The sequence below is a fragment of the Marmota marmota genome, unplaced genomic scaffold (genome assembly GCF_001458135.2).
Source record: "Marmota marmota marmota unplaced genomic scaffold, marMar, whole genome shotgun sequence".
Classification (NCBI taxonomy): domain Eukaryota; kingdom Metazoa; phylum Chordata; class Mammalia; order Rodentia; family Sciuridae; genus Marmota; species Marmota marmota.
Genome location: NW_025999900.1, coordinates 56,448,075 through 56,468,704, shown reverse-complemented (window position 1 = coordinate 56,468,704; position 20,630 = coordinate 56,448,075). Strand labels below are relative to the sequence as shown.

At 57.3% G+C, this 20,630-nt stretch overlaps 1 protein-coding gene across 1 annotated transcript in view; it reads left to right on the top strand.

Moving 5' to 3' along the window:
* The window catches only part of Ccdc88c (coiled-coil domain containing 88C), a 114,054-nt gene that overhangs the window by 49,452 nt on the left and 43,972 nt on the right, over positions 1–20,630 (top strand). The window contains 6 exon segments of the mRNA XM_048799205.1: positions 8,993–9,051; positions 9,808–9,891; positions 11,933–12,073; positions 12,505–12,689; positions 13,360–13,441; positions 13,599–13,757. Coding sequence (XP_048655162.1) covers positions 8,993–9,051; positions 9,808–9,891; positions 11,933–12,073; positions 12,505–12,689; positions 13,360–13,441; positions 13,599–13,757 — 710 coding nt within the window.

The following is a 20,630-nucleotide window of genomic DNA, read 5'->3' as shown; positions in this document are numbered from 1 at the left end:
TTCCAGCAGCTCAGGAGGCTGAGGCAGGAGCATCGTGGGTTCAAAGCCACCCTCAGCAAGGGTGAAGCTAAGCAACTCAGTGAGCCCCCGTCTCTAAATAAAATACGAGATAGGACTGGGGATGTGGCTCAGTGGTCGAGTGCCCCTGAGTTCAATCCCCAGTACCCGCTCCCGCAAAAAAATGGCAGAGGGGGTTGGTCCAGCTTGGTGTGAAATGCATCCTCCTTGCCCTAGCTTGTCACTTGTGTAGCTTTCTGGTCTTCCTGCTGATCACCGCCCTCCCTATCCAGAGGCCCTCCCTCTCTCTTCCCGCCTCCACCAGGCACCCCCCACACCAGAGGTGGAGAGACTGAGTGCAGTGAGTGTGGGTCCCCGCCTCAGGAGTGGCCCTGAATGATATCTCCAGAAGAGTGGATGCTGATTTTTTTTTTATTTCACAGGTTTATTGAGATATAATTTGCTGACCATAAAATTCATCCATTTTAAATGTGCAGTTTAGTGATATTATTTCCTAAGAGTACAGAGTTGTGCAACCCTCAACCCAGGCGAGTTTCAGGACTTTACAAGAAAGCTGATTTTAACCAACGTCCGTGAGTCAGATGTCCCTGGGACCTAGCAGGGTGTATGATCAATTCACGTGGCTCTAAGAGGTTGGGCCCAGCTGGGAGGGAGGTGAGGCGGGAGCCCTGGGAAGTTAAGGAGCGAAGCAGCACCCCCGCCCCCACCCCAGCTCAGGCGTGGGCAGGACTGACAGGCAGACTGTGGCCCCAGCAGGCGGCCTTGGAGGGCAGAGGCGGCCTCGCCATGCACAGTGCATGGATGGGTGGGTTTGACAAGCGTCCCAGTGGCTCTGAGAGCAGAGGAGGGTGGCAGGGACATCTACCAGCAGAAGATGCAAACAGATGCCAGAGGCAGAGGTCTATTTATAGAACAGTGTTTTCGGTTTCACATTTTAAAAATAGAGGTGTGAAGTATTTTGTGTTTCTTTGGTTTCTTTTGTTTCTTCTTTGTGTGGGTGCCTGGAGCAAGGGGGTGCTGCTCCTCCCCTGGGTCTCCGCCAGCCCTGGCTTGTGCTATTGGGAAGAGGCTGATGGCCGTGCACTGTCTTCTGTTTGGGGAAAACGTATCACAATAGAATCAGGTCCCAGATTTCAGCAGAGGGTCTCATCACCCGACACCCCTCCACTGTGAGGCCAAGCACTCGTCCCTCTTCCTCTGACCTCAAACAGGAGGTGTCACAGCTCATGGGGGTTTTCTGTAACGCCGGCTTTGCTCCCACACCTGTCAGAGGGGAACCTCTTTCTCAATGATTCCCCCGGGCAGCGTGGGCAACGCGAGGACGTCATCGCAGGACCTCAGCTTGCTTTTGGATCCCTCAGCCTCTCCCTCCTCCGCAGTTTTCTGTGCCTTGTCTCTGTCCTCTTGGATTGTGTTTGGTTTGCAGCTGTCTCCCCATGCGTCCTGGTCCCTGGGGATCCGCCTGTCAGGTGTCTTATGACTGTGGACCCTGCTTCTTGGAGCGTGGCCTGGAGTCTGGCAGAACCCCTTGGGGACCACCCTTAGCTTTGATATGATGACACTTTGCAGACAAGTCTTCTCTGGGGGCCGGGTGGTGTACCCGCTTCCCGGGACTCTCATTGGCCACATCTTCCGAGTCTCTTGTCCAGGGCCTTGCCTTCAGCCACATGCCTTGGCACTGCCCTTAGGACATGCCCGGAGGCTGAGCCCTGCCCTGCCCCTCTGCTGCTCATCCTTCTGGCCACCACCCCGCCATCCCTGGCTGCTCACGAGGGTAGCCTCTGCCGCGCCTGTGGTCTGCTCTGGCATGGCCACCCAGCACCAGGGCCCTGCTCCCTCTGCCCACTACACTTGTCCTGAGGCGCCACAGGAGTAGCTCCGGAAGGCCCTCTGCCTCTGCCCAGCGCCCACACTGCCCCCGCCCCCGTGCTCACAGCCTGCCGCACCTGCCCACAGTGTCATGAGTGCCGTGTTGGGCATTGCTCCTGGGGGTGGGGCCTCTCCTGAGAGTCTCTGGGACTCTGGGCTTCGTGCTGCCCTTGCCAATGGGTCCTGAGTGCCTGGGCCGTGGAGGAGCGCTGAGCCCCGCCCGGTGCGGGGTCTGCAGCTCCCCGCCCGCTCCCCCGCAGGCTGGCGCCCCTGCAGGTCTTTGCCCCACGCTCACGGAGAAAGTCCATGTGTCAGTGGTCAGAGGGAGACGCAGTGCCCGCCTAGCTGTGTGTCCCTCTAGGCCACAGCTGGCCCACAGAGGGCTGTCCCACCTCGCCAGCTGCACGTCCACTGAACGTGTTTCCGTGGCTCATGGTGAGCGTGGTCGGTGGGAAGTCAGGAAGGTCAAGAAGTGCCTCATCTGTGCAGCCAGGCAGGGGTCGGAACCCCTCAGCTCCGTCTCTCCGCACCCTTCCTAGCAGCCAGGTCTGTCCCTGTGCCACACACGCCAAGGGGCTAGGTTTGTCTGTCGGGAAGCCGGGTGCCAGCAGGTCAGTGTCTGTGGTGGACCCCAGAAGAGCCGTGCTGGAGGAGAGCGTCTTCCCTCCAAGGTCCGCGTCCAGCCGGGTGCAGCGGTGGTCCAGGTTCGTCAGCTGCTCCTCTCACCTCATGTCTAGAGCCCAAGGGAAAGAGAACCGGAAACCAGCCCAGAGAGGGGAGGAGCTTGTCCAGGGCACGCAGCACAGAGGCCCCGTAGGTCAGCGCAAGCTTGTCACCCTAAGTTTACTCCAGATCACAGCGTTAGAGGGTCCAGTCCCGATCGGTTGCTCCTGAAGCTTTAGGCCTCCGAGTGCGTGGTGGAGCACAACTTCTCACCTGGGGTGGGGAAGGGACCCCGTCTCGCAGTCCCTTTGTGCCCCGCCCCAAGACCTCCACTAGGCCTCTCTCAACAGCACCCCTCTGGGGACTAAGCCTTGAACACGGGCTTTTGGGGACATGCCAGCAGTGAGGAGAGGTGGCTGAGGTGGCAGGGAAGATGTGCCAGCATCTCGTGGGGACAGCAGGCCCAGGGTAGGGAGGAGGCCTGCCCAAGCGTGGGCTTTGAAGCGAGCTGAGCTCCCGAGGCCCCAGGAGTTTCCCACTTGGCCATGCCAGTCTGCACCCGCTCTCTGTCCTTGAAGTGCCTCCCGGATCCCATGGAAACGCCCCTCCCAGCTGCAGTGGAGGGTGCTGGCGGCCCTCACACGGCCGCTGGCCTCCCGGGCAACCGAGGGCAGGGCTCAGGCTCTGGCCGCCCCGGGGACACCCTCTTGCTGCTCACATTGCCCTTTTGAAAACCAGAGGGTCTCCTGGATCCCCTGCCCCCTCCTGGGCATCGCCTCCCAGGGCCCAGGTGGCCCTAGGTCTCAGGCCCGGGTCTGCCCTGGGGCTGGATGAGCAGCCTGCTGGTTATGTTTTACTTCGGGTCTCCAGGCCTCTGCTCTCTAATCTTGCTTATTTATTTTTCAGGTATTTTTGTATTTGCAAAAAACTTAGTTCCTTTGAGGAGGGAAGAAATAAGTTTTTTTTTTTTTGTTTTATCAAAAGTAATCTTGCAGGCATTTTGATCCTTCTAATATTTCCTGTTTGGTCCTTCGGAGAGCAGGTTCACAAAAGCCCCTGGACTCGACTTGGGACCGTCAGCTCCAGTCCTGCTTCTGGCTTCCATGCTTTGCCCGGGGTCAGGAGTGAGGTTCTGGGTCCACCTGCTGTGCCAGGCTGGCCGGGCCCTGGAGCCGGAGGCCAGCGCTGTGCTTCCATGGCGAGTGCGGGGCCGGCTCTCGTGAGCAGAGGCAAGCACACAGCACGCTGGAGGCCAGCCCTCTGACCAGCCCTGGGTCTGCCTGGATACCAGACTTTGTTTAGTAAACTTCCCAGCCGTGGCCTGCGCCCAGAGGAGCTCTCCCTGGCTGCAGTGACCGCGCCATGGCTTCCAGCAGGCCGGCCGTCTGCGGCCATGGCCGTTCGAGGAGGAGGAGGAGGAGGGAAGAGACGGTGTTTGCCAAAGGTCTTTGTGTTCACCCGCAGGGTTTGGGCTTGGAGGTTTTTGCCTGGTGCTGGGAGGGACCCTTGCTCTGAGGTCTCCTGCCGCCCTACACCTCACCTCCTCCCAGGGCGAACTCTCGGCCTCACGCTTGGTCTGCGGCTGATGCTTCTGTTCCCTCCTTTTCAGTTCAGTGCCAGGAGGCGCGTCTGCTCTCCACTACTGCAGCCCTGCAGGCCGGTGGGCAGGGGAGTCGGTTTCGTAGTGATGTAGCTTACATTCTCTACCTAAGCGGGGGGCAGCTGTTTTCTGTCATGGTGGAGGTACTGAGCTAACTGTAGGGGTGGGACAGACTTGACATGGGTGACCAGACACTGGGATGGGGTCACCGGTCAGGGTGCACAGGGGAGACCCCAGCACCGTGTCACACGGACTGGTGGCTCCACACCTGTTAAAGTCCACGGTAGATGCACGTTTGTTGAATGACTGAAGGGACAAGTGGGGGCGCCTGGTTACATTGCTGCCTGGCTAAAGCCACCTGCGCAACATTCTGGGCATGAGAACGATGGCTGAGGGTTTCTCAGGTTTCTCCTGCCCCAGATGGGCACAGAGGATGGAGGGTCCCTGTGCCCCATGTGAGAAACTTTGTCCCTGGCAGTTGCCGCGGGAGGTGACCCTGTTGAGATAGTAAACCGCCCTGTGGGGCTGTGCCCAGGAGGACCTGCAGAGCTGCACCTTGGTGAGTCCTGGACACGCTGCACTTTGGGAGGAAATGGAGTCATTTTCAGACTGCTGCTCTCAAATCACCGGGACAGCCCCAGAGCCGTGCTGAGGAAATAGAAAACCAGGGGAACCGGAGTTGGGGTCCACCTGAGGGTGCAGTCTGGGGAGAGCGGGATGCACGATTATAAGAAGCACATCTGCATCTGAATCTGCCTCCCAACAAGAGGAGACTGAGCCTCTTCTTTTTTGACCTCCCAGGTGCTCGAGGTCAGGCAGCAAAAATGTTGGTGAAATACCTGCACATTTTGGGTGGGGGGATGGCAGGGAAGTGGGGTTGGTGGCAGAGCTGAGCTAAGTCTAGTTCTGTGCCTCAGTCTTGGAGTCTGACTCTTCTTGTGGCTGAGATGGAGATGATAACACTCTCCTTTCCGGGTGGCTCTGGGAATAACATCTGCAGGAGCAGGGCCCACAGGAGGGCAGCTTGCCTTAGCGGGGCCGAGGCGCTGTGGTTGTGGAGGGCCGTGTTAGCAATCTCGGACGCCACTTCACGGCAGTTCTCTGACCCCTCAGCAAGGCAGAGCTTGCCTTCCTTCACCTAAATCCCTGGCTTCATCCCTCAGGCATCATTTATAGATGACAGCATTTATTTTCTGTTTCCAGAAACCAGGAAGTGTGTCCCGAACAATTAAATGGCTCCATCTAGGAGAACCAAAGAGGAGAGCCAGAAGGGACCCTAGAGATCATACACTGTCACGGAGGGAAGGTTTTGTGTCGTGTGATTGGCAGCTGAGGCGAGTTCCATGCTGAGTGGTGGGGCTGACCACCCACGGCTGCCACGGCTCAGCATCAGGAGGTCCAGCTGCTCAGTTCCTACCTGATTGAATCCAGGCTCCCATTTCAGAGGACAGTGGACTACATTTCTGTCCCCACGTCCACCATACTCTGTGTGTGGTGTCTCCCTTCTGGTGGCTTTGCACACAGCTTAGGTCAGCTTTTCTGCGTTCTGAGCCTGGAGAAGGGCTGGGCTTCATTTCTCTGTCTGGCTCCCAGGGGCAGGTAGTAGGTAAGTAAGGTCTTTCTTAGACTCAGCCATTGACTCAGGCTGTCTGGGATCCCCCTGGGGTTCCCCCACACTCGACACAGTGTATTCCTGGGCTGATGGGGGTGTCTGATGTTTCTGGGCGCCCTCCTGCCCGCAGGGGTTGCTTGTGACTCACCAGCACGGAAACCCACGGAGCTTCATGCCCCCCTTCTCGCCCTGAAAACCTCTCCAGCAAGCCGACCCCAAGACGTGATCACCCGAGAACCACAGAGCTCGCTCACCGCTGGGCCTTTGCCCAGCCCTTCCCCGTGCCTCACCTCTCCTCCACATCCATCTGTCCTCCTCCTCCTGGGGCCCGGCTTAGTTGTTTCCTCCAGGAAGCCTTGTCTGACCCCACCCACACACTGGAAACCCTTCTCCTGGGCTCTGTGACACCCCTCAGCGTTTTGAAGCTATTGGTTTGCTCATCTGTCCCCACATCCGACTGTGCTCGGGACTGTTGATGGCTGAGTGGTCAGAGCCAGTACTTAGCAGGTGCTTGGCAGGGAGCTGTTGGTTCTTGGTCTGTTCGACTGGGTTTTGTCGGCAGGGACCCGGGAGAGTCTTCTGGTGTGTTTTGAAAGTATTCAAAACCCACAGTTGGGTTAATTTTTGAAGTAGCCGGTCTGACTACTGGAACCCTGAGAGCACTCAGATAGGAGCTGCGCATGAGCAAGGAGGGGAAGTCCAGTCCCCTTCCCCACTCCTCCCTCGAGGGGTGTTCCTCTTGCTCAGTCTGGAGGGAGTCAGGGAGGCCCTGCCTCACCCAGCAAGGCCCAGTGGATTTCTTGGTGCCCGTTTATTACCAACAGGTCAAATTTTTTTTTTGCATGAAGATTTTTTCTAAACTTGGTTCTCTGCCTTTGAAATCTTTCCTCCTGTTTGAAAGTTTAGCAGACAGGAATCTGTACTTTGTGACTAGTGTTCTGGGTCAGATTTCCTTTTCTTGAGGCTTGGTGGCTGGATGAAGGGTGGCTTAGGGAGTGGCTGCAGTGCTGAGCCCACCGCTCCTCTCTGAGCAGCCTCAGTGTAGTCTCCAGGCTCCCCTGGTGTGGGCGCAGGTTCCGGCCTCGCCCTTGCTGTCCGAATGCCAGCTGGTATTCCTGCTGCTGGCAGTGGGTCTAGCCAGCACCGTTCCCTCATCCATTCTTTCATCCATTCATTTCTAATGGCCAGAGGGCAGCGGCAGTCTGTGGGGTGCAGGCTGCATGTTGGTGGTTCCTACACTGTCAGTCTCCTCTGGGTGCTTAGGTACCGCCACCTCCCACCTTTACTGTTTCTCTGTGATAAAAACATGGGGAAATGGAGAACCCTCTCCTGGAGCCCTTCTGAGTGTGTGACATGCTGCTGTCCCTGCAGCTCCCCGTGTGAGCGGATGCCAGCACACACACCTCCTATGGCCTCCCACCTGCTGACCAGGCTCCCCTTGCCTCCGTTTGCTGTTCACCCGCTTTGGCCCTGGGTGGGGATCTCTGGAGCTGACTTATTCTGAGGGTGGCACCGTTGGGTCCTTGGGGCATTTGCTGTGAATAGAGAAGGTAGATTTCTGCACCGACTCTGACTTGTGCCTGGGCAGCTCCGCAGCCCTGATGGTGTTTTCCCCTGCGCCTCCACACTGTGGTCATGGCCCAGGGAGCGGCCTGCAGGAGGCTGAGCCATGAGGGCTGCGAAGGATCTGTGCTTTGTCCACCCAGGGCACCAGGGGACACCTGCCAGTGACCTATGGCCCGATGGGCAGCCTGAGCTGTGCCATACGCTGGGTGGGCGAGGCCCCTTTTTTGTTACCAAAGCTGAGAGGAAGCAGCCAGCCAGTCCCCGGTGTTGACCAAGAAGGGAGCCACTGTGACGAACGTGGTCTGTGGAGCAGAGCCTCTTGGGCCAAGTACAACACTGCATGGAGAGAGAGAGAGAGACAGACAGACACACCCCGCGGCCCTGGGTGCCTGTGAACTCCCGGCTCGCTCCCAGTTCTGAGATGAGCCAGACACCAGTGTTGGAGGAGAAGCCATTTATAGCTGGGTCTCTGTGGAGGGGGTCTAGGCGGGGGTCACAGGAGACTCCACTCCTCGGAGCCCCGGGACAAGGCCTTGGCTTCCTCCCCAGCAGTCTCTGGTGGGTGCTGTGGGCCATCCTGGCACAGTGCAAGTGGGTGTCGTGGGTCTTTTGAGAAAACGCTATTTTTGGCAGGTCCCTCTTACCCACATGCAACAGGATATGATGAAAGACAGAAAATCCCCAGTTTGATTTTTTTTTAACCTGAAAGGGAACCCTGCTCGTCACCAGGCCAGCTGCCTCCTTGATAGGGATGTGGCAGCAGAGGCTCAGTCAGGACGCAGACTGTCTGGGTCACAGCACTCCTGAGGGACCGAGGTGTCGTAGAGCCAGGTGTTCCCCCTGCCTGGGGATGGAGCAGACGAGGACACGGTTGGCTTCTGAGCACAAAGTGACCCACTCTGAAATAGTGACGTACTTGTGGCCTGTGGACTGGAAAGTCGGGGCAGAGTGTTAAGAGTTGGTCAAGGCTGGGAAAGTGGGAGGACACTCGGTGCGTGAAGAGTCGGCCACTCAGATGTTCTTGGTAGTGTCAAGGAACGGGACCTGGAAGGAGCTGGCTGGGACGTCTGTGGCCTTTGTGCGGTCGGCAGCCTCCTGTTAACAAGGGCGTGTGCTGTCCGGTGTGCTTTAGCCCACTCCACCAGACTGCGGCACTCGGGAAGAGGGCGGGGACCCAGGTGGAGTTAGGTGTGGATCACGGGGACAGCACGCCCAGGCTCAGCTGTCCTCCCTGCCTGTTAACGAAGGGTGAGCTGTGCACCCTGGCCTCCTTCCTGTGGGGACTGTCCTCTCCTGCCGTGCTTTGTCAGCTCACACACTGCAAGTTGATGCCGATGCTGACGTTCAGTAGTTACCGCGCAGGGAGGTCTGTGGTGTGTGAGTAGGAAGGGGCCTCAAGTGTCACACACAGAATTCTCACCTGGTAAAGTCTAAATTCATATGTAGAAAAGAGGCGGAGCTCGGGGCTGGGCTGGGGTCAGTGGCAGAGCACTCGCCTGGCATGTGAGAGGCACCGGGTTCAATTATCGGCACCACAGATAAATAAGTGAATAAAATAAAGATCTATAAATTTCTAAAAAAGAGAGATGGAGAGTGTGGCAGTCCCCGGGTCCCACTGGGAGGTTCGTGGGGCTGATCTGATTGACTGTCGTTCTTCTGCGCAGGGAAGAGCATGGAGGAGATGAAGAAGGCGCTGCTGCTGCTGCTGGGCTGCGCCGTCCAGGTAGGGCGTGGCCGGCACGGGCCGGGGCCTCAGCCATCGGGGTTTGGATTTGTGGGGACCAGGTGCCCCCTTCGGTCAGGTGGGGTGACACCGCCTTCAGTCCAGTGTGACAGAGGCCTCTGGGTTCCCGGCAGAGAATGACCACGTCTTAGGTGGCAGCTGTTTCTAGTACCAGGTACCTTGGGGAGGAGGCCTGGTGAGGACCCCTGCAGCCAAGGTGCCACTAGAAACTTGTCCCCAGTAAAGGAACATCTGGAGCAGGGAGCTGTGGACTGCCCAGCTCTGGGCCAGATTCGACCTGCCGCCTGTTTTCATAAAAAGTTTATTGGAACACAGCCGTGGCCTGTCCAGGGCTGTTACCTCTGGCTGCCTTTGTATAGCAGCGGCCGAGCTCAGCAGCCTCACTCAGCGCAGACCAAGTGTCAAGTCTAAAACTGTGACTGTGCGGGCTCTTCACAGAGAGGGTGTGCCTCTGGCCCGAGCCTGAATCTCTAGGTGTCGAGGTCTTGTTTGAAGCATGGATTTCTGAGTCCCACCCAGTGTTTTCCATCAGGGAGGGGCTTTTGAAAACAAGCTCTTGAGCCATTTTCAGAGAAACCTCAGCCCAGGGTGGGCAAGAGGACAAGGTGGCCTTCTGTAGGAGACAGCCAGGCTGGGGTGGGCAGTTCACTTGAAACTGACTGTGGCTGTAGATGCGGCCCTGGGTGTGCCCTCGCTCAAAAACGTGCTTCTGTTAATGTCCACCACCCTTCACAGTGTGAGAGGAAGGAGGAGTTCATTGAGAGAATCAAGCAGTTGGACATCGAGACCCAGGCGGGCATTGTGGCCCACATCCAGGAGGTAGGCGGCCACTCCCCGGGCAGACGGGAGGCAGCGTCACTTCTCTGCATGGTGGCAATGTTCAAAGGCTACATCACCCGTGGATGTTTTCTGCTAATTTTAGGTTTCAGACGCCATAGTCAAATTGATTCTATTTGGAAAGGTAGCCATCAGCAAGCCCAAATAAAATAGGAGTAAAAATAAAAATTAAAAAAAGCCACCGCCATCAAGTCTTTCTGCCTTCTTCTTGCCTTATATGGACTCAGACTATTTTTAAAAGCTGTCAAGTGGTTTAGGCTCAGAATTTGATTTACAGGCCCTGAAAATGTATTCTGGCAAATGTCACCCTGCTCTGAACGGTTGATCTTTATAGAGATTCTCCGCTGCTGTCAATGACACGCAGAGAAATAGACGGCTGCCACGTGGTGGTGGGGTTGGGGGCCCCCCCAGCACCGCTGGTTACAGCCCCTCACCCTCTGCCCTCCTGTCAGTGTTTCTTGGTGAGGCAGGTGCCCACACTTAGGGTTAGGTGTCTCGATGGGGCTTAGCACTCAGGCTAAAGGGACAGTGGAGACGCAGGAGCTGGGGTGAGATGGCAGAGGCGGCTGAGCCACAGCTCCTGGGGTGGACAGAGGCAGCGGGGCCAGGGTGTTGCTGGGTAGTGGGTTCTGAATTAGAGTTTGAAGCAGGAGACAGATGTGGCTCATGGTGGACCGGGGTCCAGCGCCACCAGAGGAAAGTCAGTACTTCAGTGAACACTGGCAGCCCTTGCTGGCCACCTGTCAGCCTGTGACCTGTTCTCCCTCTCGTTTCCCTTGTGTGCTTTGAAACTGTACCTGCCCAGGAACGAGCTCCCCGAGGCTCGTCAGGTCTTTACCACTCGATGCCTTCTGTGCCTGGACCACAGGACACGAACACACACATCCAGGAGAGGCTGTGTGATGACCAGTTAATGGCTGGCCCTGGCCACTGGCTTCAGAATTTATTGGTACTTAAAAAAAATTCAGGTGCCCAGGACCATGAGGGATCTGCTTGTTAGAATTGGGAGAGATGAGCCTTTAATTGAAAGCTCTGCTGGTGACGCTGTGTTGCTGGCATCGAGTCCTGGAGCCGAGCCCCAGAGCCCCTGAGCCCGAGGGTTTTCCCAGCCCTGGGAATGGAGCAGCTCAGCACCTGGCCTCTGAATCCCAGCCCCCATCCGTGTGATGGGGTGAGATCTCTAATTCAGAGATCAGCTCTGTCCAGGCTTGTCCTTCATGAGCTGGGGAGAGAGGAAAGCGGGTGTTGTCCCTGGAGGAACTGAAGGGCCCTAGACAGGACCTTGTTTTTGCTCTGTGTGTGTGTGTGTGTGTGTGTGTGTGTGTGTTTTAAAGCTGTTCTCTGGCATTTTTACTGTTCTGAATAACTTCAGAACCTTCCTGGAGCGATTCACTGAGAGGATGCCCTTTTGTTTCCCTTTTCTGAGGTCTGAGAACTGTAATGATGTTCTTCCAAAAGCCAGAGGATGGGTCTGACCAGATCCCGCTCCCTGCTGACGGAGAGGCATGGAGCCCGCTGGCCTTCTGTGGCTGTGGGCTGAGATACAGCCCTCCTCAGAATCGCTCTAGATTTTGAATAGAGCAACCCACGGTGGCCTGGGCCCCCCATGCTGGCGGGGGAGACTTGACATTGGCCCTGTTTGCACTAGATTTTACTTTGAGAAAGAACTAAAGTCCCCTTCCTCATCCTTCCCCCCGGAGGCCTGCCTGCATTGTACATAGATATTCGCCTCAGTGCAAATATCCTGTTATCCCAGGACCTTCCAGGGGGACAGTTGTCAGGGGTTCTTTCTGGTATTTGAAAAGGTGAAAACAGAGCGGTGTGCATGGCGGGCTCCTCTGACGACTTGGCCCAGCCTTGCTGAAGGGGCCCTGCTCTCCACGCCACAGGGACTGATAACGCGGGAGTGAAGCAGCCTCCTCTCTCCTGTGCCGTCCACTGTGTGGCCGTTGGCAGGCAGGAGCTCAGGAACCCCAGGGCTACCCGCGCTGGCCTCTGCAGTGCTGGACATGTGTGCCCGCAGGTGACCCACAACCAGGAGAACGTGTTCGACCTGCAGTGGCTGGAGCTGCCCGATGTGGCCCCTGAGGAGCTGGAGGCGCTGTCCAGGAGCATGGTGTTCCACCTGCGCAGGCTCATCGACGAGCGCGACGAGAGCACCGAGGTGCGTCCGCCTGGGGACAGCTCGGCCGGCGATGGGCTCGGGGCTGGCCTTCCTCCTCCATCTAGGGCTGGACACCTCCCTGTCCTGCTGGCCGGATCTGCTGGGGGTGGGACATGGGTGATGCCCACTTGTTCCTGGTGATGCCCCTGCAGTGAATGATGAAAGGGACAGACTGGGCAGAAGCTGACCAGGAGGCCCAGCTTGGGGTCCCTCTCCACTCAGACCCTCCTTCCCTCCTCTCTGTCCCACTAAATACTTAAGCTCTGTTTGAAGACCTGCACTGTCCTCTCAGCGCCCGCCTCTTGGTTTTGCACTCCCAGCTGAAGGCTTCTCTTCTCCGGGTCGTTTTCCACCCACTCTGAGCCTGGGCAGTGTGCCGGGCCCCGGGTGCGCTGCCACTCGTCCCTTCTGTCCGCCCTCTCCCCTTGCAGCTGATCGTGGACCTGACGCAGGAGCGGGACTACCTCCAGGCGCAGCACCCGCCCAGCCCCGCCAAGTCCTCCAGCGCCGACTCCACGCCCAGCCCCACCAGCAGCCTCTCCAGTGAGGACAAGCAGCACCTGGCTGTGGAGCTGGCCGACACCAAGGCCCGGCTGCGTCGTGTCAGACAGGAGCTGTGAGTCGGAGAGCTCTGTGTGACCCTGGGGCTGGTGGGGGCCACTCTGCGTTTGCTCTCTGACTCTGGGACCCAGCATCTGCCCTCTGTGAGCCCCACAGGGAGGGGGACTTCGTCCTGGTTTGGTGGCTCCTGTCCACCCAAGGGTTGCTGATTGTCAGAAGTAGACTGCTGTCCCCAGGCCTAGTTGGGATCAGGATGATCATATAGGTGTGTTTCCTTGGAGGGAGTGACAATGGGGAGCCTCGCATGGTGGCCCCAAACTGCATCTGGAAAGCCTGTTCTCCCCGTTTCCTGCACTGATGAATGTCATTCACCCGTCGTCTAGGGAGCTACCTGCCCATCCTTGTCCCCACACAGCCCACTCGTGGACTCCTACAGCTGTGGCTGGGGTCTCCTTTCCTGTCCTGCATGCTCACAGGGAACCCTGTGGGATGGATGTAATTTGAGGGCAAGCGTTACAAACTTTGCAAGAGAAGATCCATTTTACCCAGGGACATTTGTGCAGACCCCCTTAGGCAGACAGACAGGCAGACAGATCCCCTTCCCACACCCAGAAGCCCTGGTCACCTCGTTTTCTTGCCGTGGTCTTGGGAAGTGGTAGCCTGTTCCCAGGGCCTGCCATGGAAGACCCTTCCCCACACTCCTCCTCCCTCTCCTGCCCCTTCAGCGAGGAGAAGACAGAGCAGCTTGTGGACACCAGGCATGAGGTGGATCAGCTGCTGCTGGAGCTGCAGAAGGTCAAGCAGGAGGTGAGCGGAAGGCCTGGCCATGTGTCCTGGGTGGACGGGGCTGGAGTACCCTGCCATGGGACCTGGAGGGTCCTGGACATGCCACGTTTTAGGGACTTGGCCCTTCCCTGTCCGGGGGTGACCCTGAGCTGGCTCCCTGCCTATGCCCTCCTTGCAGAATGTCCAGCTGGCAGCCGACGCCCGGTCTGCCCGTGCCTACCGGGACGAGCTGGACTCGCTGAGGGAGAAGGCGAACCGCGTGGAGAGGCTGGAGATGGAGCTGGTCCGCTGCAAGGAGAAGCTGCACGACGTGGACTTCTACAAGGCCCGCATGGAGGTGGGCAGGCGGCCGGCTTCCAGGCGCTCCGCTGGACGGGCCCGCGGAAGCGCCTTCAGACTGGCCGTCCTGGGAGGACTGCGGGGTGGGAGCCAGAGACTGCCATGGTGGACGCTGCCCTGCACCTCAGCCTGTCTTCCTAAGGACCTCCTTGTGCCTCTCCTGACTGTCATGGGTGTAGGAAGGGACATAGTTGACAAGGACACTGGTCCCTTTAGGGGTTTCCCTTCTCCTGTTTCAGGCCACAACAGTGACCTTCTGTTTGTGTGTTCCCCACTGCCGAGACTTGGCTGTCTCTGGGTGATTTTCTGGGACTTGGTTTCCTCACCTATGAACAGGAGTAGTGGTGCCACTGAGGTCCGAGGAAGTGGAGGGTCCCTGAGCCATAACTCTGGTGCACCCTCAGTGGGGGAGGGCTTCTTAACCTGACTTGATGTGAGTTTACGTTTTTGATTTTGTCTGTGGTATTGGCAGGCTAGCCGGGTCTCCTGAGCCAGAGATCCTCCCCTCTCGGCCTCCCAAGTTCTGGGGCTATAGGTGTTTGCCATGTGCCTGGCTTAAGGCCTCGTTTTAAATCCTGTGGAGGTTGTGGGTGGATACAGGTGAAGAGGTTAGGGCTGAACTGGGACCCAGACCCAGGAGGGTCCCTGATGCTTCGACCTCTCACCCTGAGGCCCCATGTTGGCAGTGGCTTCGGGGACCTTTTCTGAGACACGGGAGTTTTGCCTTCCGCTCGTCCCAGGGCCTCAAAGGTGGTGCTGGTTACCTGTGTGAGCTTGTGCCACTGAGGAAACATGAGCCCGGAGAGGCCAGGGTGTGGGCACATTGTTGAGGGACTTGTTGGCCGGGGGCTTTCTGCGGTGGCTGGGCACAGGCCTGGGAGTGTCCGTCCCCTGCTGTGCTGAAGGCTTGGTTGGTGCTGCAGCTGACCCTGGGCCCTGGGCTGATGGAGGTGGGCTGGAAAAGGCTGAGTGTAGTTTGTTCCACAGTGTGTCCCCTGAGGAATGAGGGTGACAGGGTGACTCTCAGTGGCCCTGCTGACAGGTCCTCCTGGATGCTGTATAAAGGCAAACTAGGCCTGAGCAAGGGGTGAAGGACAGGCCACGGCCTGGCTTTGTCTGGAAACACTGGCTCTGCTGATTCTGAGGCATGAATCCTGGCACAGATGGTCCTAGGGCCTAGGCATGTGCCTGGGAGGGTCGGAGCGTCATGCCCCGGCTTCTAAACCCTGCCTCGGCGGCTCCTGTATGTCAGGGACTGTGTGCAGCCCCCAAACACAGGGTCAGGAGTGCAGTGTGACACCTGGGGATCATGACCATACTCTGTCCCTTGGATGTGGTGGGTCCCAGGGGCCGGTCTCCACATTTATTCCTGGCCTTGGCCAAGCCTCCTGCTCCCCTCGGCCTGCCCTGCCTGCTCTGCCTGCCCCAGGCACAGAGGGTCTGGAGGTGGGCTGTGCCCCTTCAGCTGGAGCCTCTAGGCTTCTGGGGGGATTTACGTGGGGACCCATTTTCTCAAATTTCCTGCTTCGGTGTAGTAATAGTAGTTTTTTCATATTGATTAGTAATTCTCATAATGAAAATTTCCTGTGAGTTCAGCAGTGCTTTTAAGTTTTATATCCATTTTATCATTCACCAGAGAAGATAGCGTCCATGAGATCTTTGCTCCCAGGGAGGGGGCGACGTGCATGGGTTTACGGACACCCAGACATTCCCAGCTGAAAAGCTGGGCCTGGCTGACGGAGTCCAGGGCCCTGGAGAGAGTTCTCTTCCCGGGTGCCCATGGCCTCCTAACTCTGGTGGCAGTGAGGACAGACAGCAGCACTGGTGGCTCCTCCTTGAGTACTTTAGGCAGGTTTGTGGACTGTCTTCAGCCTTTGCTCAGGTGGCTTAGAACAAACACTCCGTGGTCCCTCCCAGGCTTGAAACCTCCGTGTGGGGGGGACTTGGCCTCCTCCCTGCAGGGACATTGACCGGGTAGAGTGGAGACAGTTCTGGAGAAGACGGGCTCCCTGCCTCCGCGAGGAAGCCTGCAGCTAGGACAGTGTCTGAGTGCCAGGCAGAGGAGGCCACCTCCCGCCCCTGGGGGCTCCGAAGGCTTTCCTGGGGAGGCGATGGCGGAAGGGGTCCTGAACTGGGGCAATCAACTGAGGACAGCCACCAGGGAGAAACGGAGCAGTGTGCAGGGAGAAGGCAGCCGTGAGGTCAGTCACCCAGTGCTGGGGTGCTGGGGTGCTGGGAACGTGGTGGGAGACGAGGCTGGAGCGGGTTGTAGCTACGCAGATTATGTGGTGTGCCATCCTTACCAAGTGTCTTGGCACGAGGGCGGGGAGCACGGAGCTGCCTCAGGAGCTGCCTCAGACCGTGTGCACCCGCGCCCATGCTTGTGGAAGGGTTCCATTGGGCTTCACTTTGCAGAGCTGGTGGCTGCTGTCCTGCTGTGGAGCCCTGGCTTCTCAGACACCTGCAGAGGCCTAGCACAGGAGCACAGGCTCCCTGGAGCCCTGAGCACTCAGGTGTGTGCTGGACTGGAACTCAGAGACCCCGAGACAAGTTGCTTTGCCACGAGATCTAGGTGCTGTCTGGGCCCATGGAGATGGAGATGACTGTCTCTGCCCAGCAGCAATGGCCTGGGCCAGCCCGTCCCTCTAGTGCTCAGAAGGCTGTGAGTCAAGGGGCCAGCGCTGTGTAAATGCACAGTGACTTTAGTGGGTCTGTTTGTGTTTCAAATGTATCCAACTTAATTTAAAAATCCAGATCTTCTTCAGAGTATAATGGTGCACGTTCTAATTCACCCTGAGACTCCTTAAGAATAATGTCTAAGTGAGTAAAACAGCACTGTGTAGAAATGTGTCTGAACTGAGGCTGACCTGCAGGTGTTATAACTGTAGATTAGAGGCCCAGGTACAAGGTGTGCTCACCCAGAAAATAAGAGAAAGTGGGTGGAGCCAGGGACGGAGGATGAGACCAAGCACATGCAGCAGAAGGCTAGTTGTACAGTCTAGGTGGTGTGTGCAGAGGTGTGCATGATACAGTTATTTAGACCCTTTAGTAGATTTTATTTTTTTTTCATGATAAAACATTGGTGGCTGGGGTATGATCCAAGTTAAAAGGACAGAAGGGACATTTATCTTTTTTTAAAAAAAATATTTAGTTCGTCATTGGACCTTTTATTTTATTTATTTGTATGTGGTGCTGAGGATCGAGTCCAGTGCCTCACACATGCTAGGCAGGCGTGCTACCACTGAGCACCACCCCAGCCCCCCTTTTTTCTTTTATATTCTTTTAGTTGTCAGTGGACATCTACCATTTTAAATAAGCTGTTAACTCACCTCAGTTTAAATGGGAAAGTTAAAAACATCCATCAGTTTAAACCTTCTCTAAGATTTGGCTCTAGATTTCTCCAGATGTGTGTCAAGATCAGCCTTTTCAAAATGCATGTCTAGTAAGACCTTGTTTCAGAGTAAAAAAAGGACTGGGGTTGTGGCTCAGTAGGAGAGTGCTTGCCTAGCGTGCATGAGGTCCTGGGTTCAATCTCCAGTAGTGTGTGTGCGTGCGCGTGCATACACACACACACACACAGGTTTTCAGTCTGGGGAGAAGTGAGAGGTCTTGTCACCTCGGGAGTAAAGCCTGGGAAGGCCCAGGAGCCTGATTGTGCGTCTCGTGTGGCTTTCCACGTGTGTGCCACTTCTGGGTTCACTGGGGTGACAGGTGGCCCAGATGTATCCTGACCCTGAGATCCCCAGAGGGAGAACACATTTGTGCTGCAGGGAGGGGACACAGGGCTCAGCCCTGGGCAAGGCTGGTTAGAGCCACGTGGAACACAGAGCTGCATGGCGTGTTTTTAGATCCTGGCAGCCTTTTTCTTGTGGCTGTAGGTGTAGTTTACATAAGGGTTGAAACTGCTACAGAGAGGAGCAGCGGAGGGCTCCCTGCAGACGGAGGAAGTGTGGGATGTGTACTGGGGGCCCTCGGCCTCCCTTTGTAAACGGTAGTCTGCTCTGGGCCTCTGGCAGGGGGTCGCCTCATAGGGCCACATGGGAAGAGGGCAGCGGAGAGAGACTTTGCCTGGAAGGTTCTCTTTCCCGTATTTTGTGATTGGCTGAAAATTTCCACTGAAAGCAAAGGACAGGCTGAGGTGCTGCAGTGTGTCCAGGCAGAGTGGACGTGGTCTTGCCCAGCTCCTGTGTGGATGGACAGTTTTCCAGGAAGTGCTCGTTTCAAAATAAACAGCCTAAGAGGCAGGGACCCACACCTGGGCACAGTCCTGGCTGAAAACAGCAACTTGCTGGGTGCCAGGCAGGTCTTGCCCTATCTATAAAAGGAGCAAGTGTGGTCTGGGCCAGTGGGGCGCTCCTGCCCTGGCATCCGGGCATAGGGGCAGGTTGGCTTTTCCCAGCCCACCCTCTCTTCAGGGAGCCCCCAAGAGAAGGTAAGGCCCCTGGATAGGTGCTGGCAGTGAGGAGGCAGCTGGAGGAGTGGGCGGTCATTGACAAGGCCCAGCAGTCAGGAGCTGGGTTTGTGATCCCCCAGCCAAAGCCATACCCCTAAGGCATCAGTGGCCCTGCTTAGGATGGGGATGGGCTGGCAAGATCTGCTGTGGGTGTGGTCCGCTCTGCCCATCTGGGCCTGGGAGATGGGGCCAGCCCTGCCCACTTCCTCCGGGCCTGCCCTGTTGCAGGCCACCCGCTCACCCTCACCATGAGGTTCCCACAGCCCTCATGGACATCTCTGTCCCCTTCAGAGGGAGAAGTTGCCTAGGAAATCTTGGCTGATTTGAGTCCCCTGCCTCCAGTCTGTAGGCTGCCCCCCGCCCCGCTGCACTTCAGGACCCACGGGAGTTGGGGCTCAGCATGCCCGGTTCCTACCTTTACCTGCCACCCTCCCATCGTCTGTCTGGCATGCAGCCACTGTCCAGCATGGGGCCGTTCCCTTGTTGCCCCTTCCCACCCTGGCCCAGGCCCTGGCATTCCCCATCCTCTGAGCCCATGTTCCCACCTCCCAGCAAATCCAGACTGGCCAGGTGCATCCCTCAGTCCTGCTGCCAGAGCGGCTGTAACAGCGGCTCATCAGGCGTCTCTTAGGGAAGAGGCAGCCCTGAGACCGTCCCCACGCCCTTCGCCCAGCACTCGCCTGCAGCTCTGGCCAGACAGGCCCTGCGGGAGCGGGGGCTTTGCACAGAGCCTCCTAGGCCTGCCCACCCTCTCTGCTCACTCATCCAGCCCCATAGGGCTTGGGCGTCACAGAGGGGGTTGATCAGGTGGGTGGGCGAGCTCTGCAGGCCGTGACCACCACCTCCTTCACTTTTCCTTGGGAGAGCCCCTTCTTAGCCTGGGTGGTGCTTGTCACTTGGTGTTGTCCTGATATATTTTCTTGTCTGACTCCCAGCCCGACTGTGAACTCGGAGAAGATGGGGTCTGTGCCTTACTGACAGTGATTCCTTTGGGCCCAGCATGTTGTCTATTCAGGGGTCACTAAACTACAGTCCATAGGTCAAGTCCATTCTACCATCTGATTTTACAAATAATTTTTTTTCTTTGTACCAGGGATTACAGCTGTGTGCCACAGTGCCTGGCACAAATAAAGTTTTGTTGGAACAGCCACACCTGTTTGTTGTGTCTGGCTGCTCTCAGGTGCCCCTGCAGGGCGGAGTAGTTGTGATAGACTTACTTCTTGCAGTGCTGGAAGTATCTACTCTCTGGTCCTTTGAAGACCCAACATCTGGCCCCAGCAAGTGCACAGTAAGGCTTCCAGATGAGCAGTAGTGACCTTGCTGGTGGAGCCAGGAGCCATGGGAAGCCCTGCTACAGTGTTGCACTTGGGCCCTGCAAGGTGTAGCAGCCAAGATTGGTTCCTCTCCTTTTTTAGATGAGAAAAAAGAAGCTTAATTAATAACTTGTCCAGCATCGCAGTTGCTAAGCAGGTGGACCGGGGATCGGAATGTGACTGGCTGCCTTCAGGGCCTTGACCGCCTGCCAGGGAATGAGCACGAGCCTGCGCCTTCACGAGAAGGGGGAGACAGAGGACAAGGAAAGGGGGTGTAGAGAGCCGTGTGCCAGAGGCACCCTCGAGGGGACACTGGGCTGCCGCTGTATTCCAGCAAGGGCCAGCCTCACACTGTTCATGTGGGACCGAGGCCTGTCGTAGCAGGGAATGTCACAATCCAGGGAACTCGCTAAGTTCTGCGATGGCAAGGAGACGCTCTGCTCCAGCTTGGGACCCCCCCTGGAAAACTCCTTTTTCTCCTGGGTGCTGGGGTGGAACCCAGGGCTTCGTGCACACCAGGCAGGTCTGTCCCACTGAGCTGCACCCCAGCCCTTGGAAGCCCTGGTGGCTGCTCCGTGGGCAATGCTGGGTTGAACAGTGACCTACAGGGTTGTGGAGTGACTGACACGGCAGCTGGGGAGAGGTGCCCCACAGAGTCCTGTGCCTGAGTGCTGCTCCAAGTCACCATGGCAGATTAGAAGCCACTTGGGTATAGGCCCTCTGGCCTGTGATTTCATAAATGTAGTCCCTCAGCTGCTGGCTGGGCAGGGTCAGGCCTCTAAGTAGCCTCCTGGTTTAGTTGTGGTCAGAACCATAGCGGGGTGTGCTGGCCTTGGGGTCGTCTAGAGTTGGCCTTCTTGCTCCTGCACAGCAGCCCCTGGGGAGCCCCTGGCTTGGGGAGCTTGGTGCAGTGTCTTCCAGATCTGCTCTTCTGAGGCAGGTGGGCCTCTCCATTGCCAGGGACAGGAGGAAGTCGAGGCATGTGGGGGGGATTTGTTCTCTTGGATACATGTCCACAAGGTCACCTTTGTCCATCCCTGGCTGTTAGAAGTATCTGGGTCCTTCAAAGTCCCCCTCACCACCGGATCCTTCAAAGTTCCCCTCA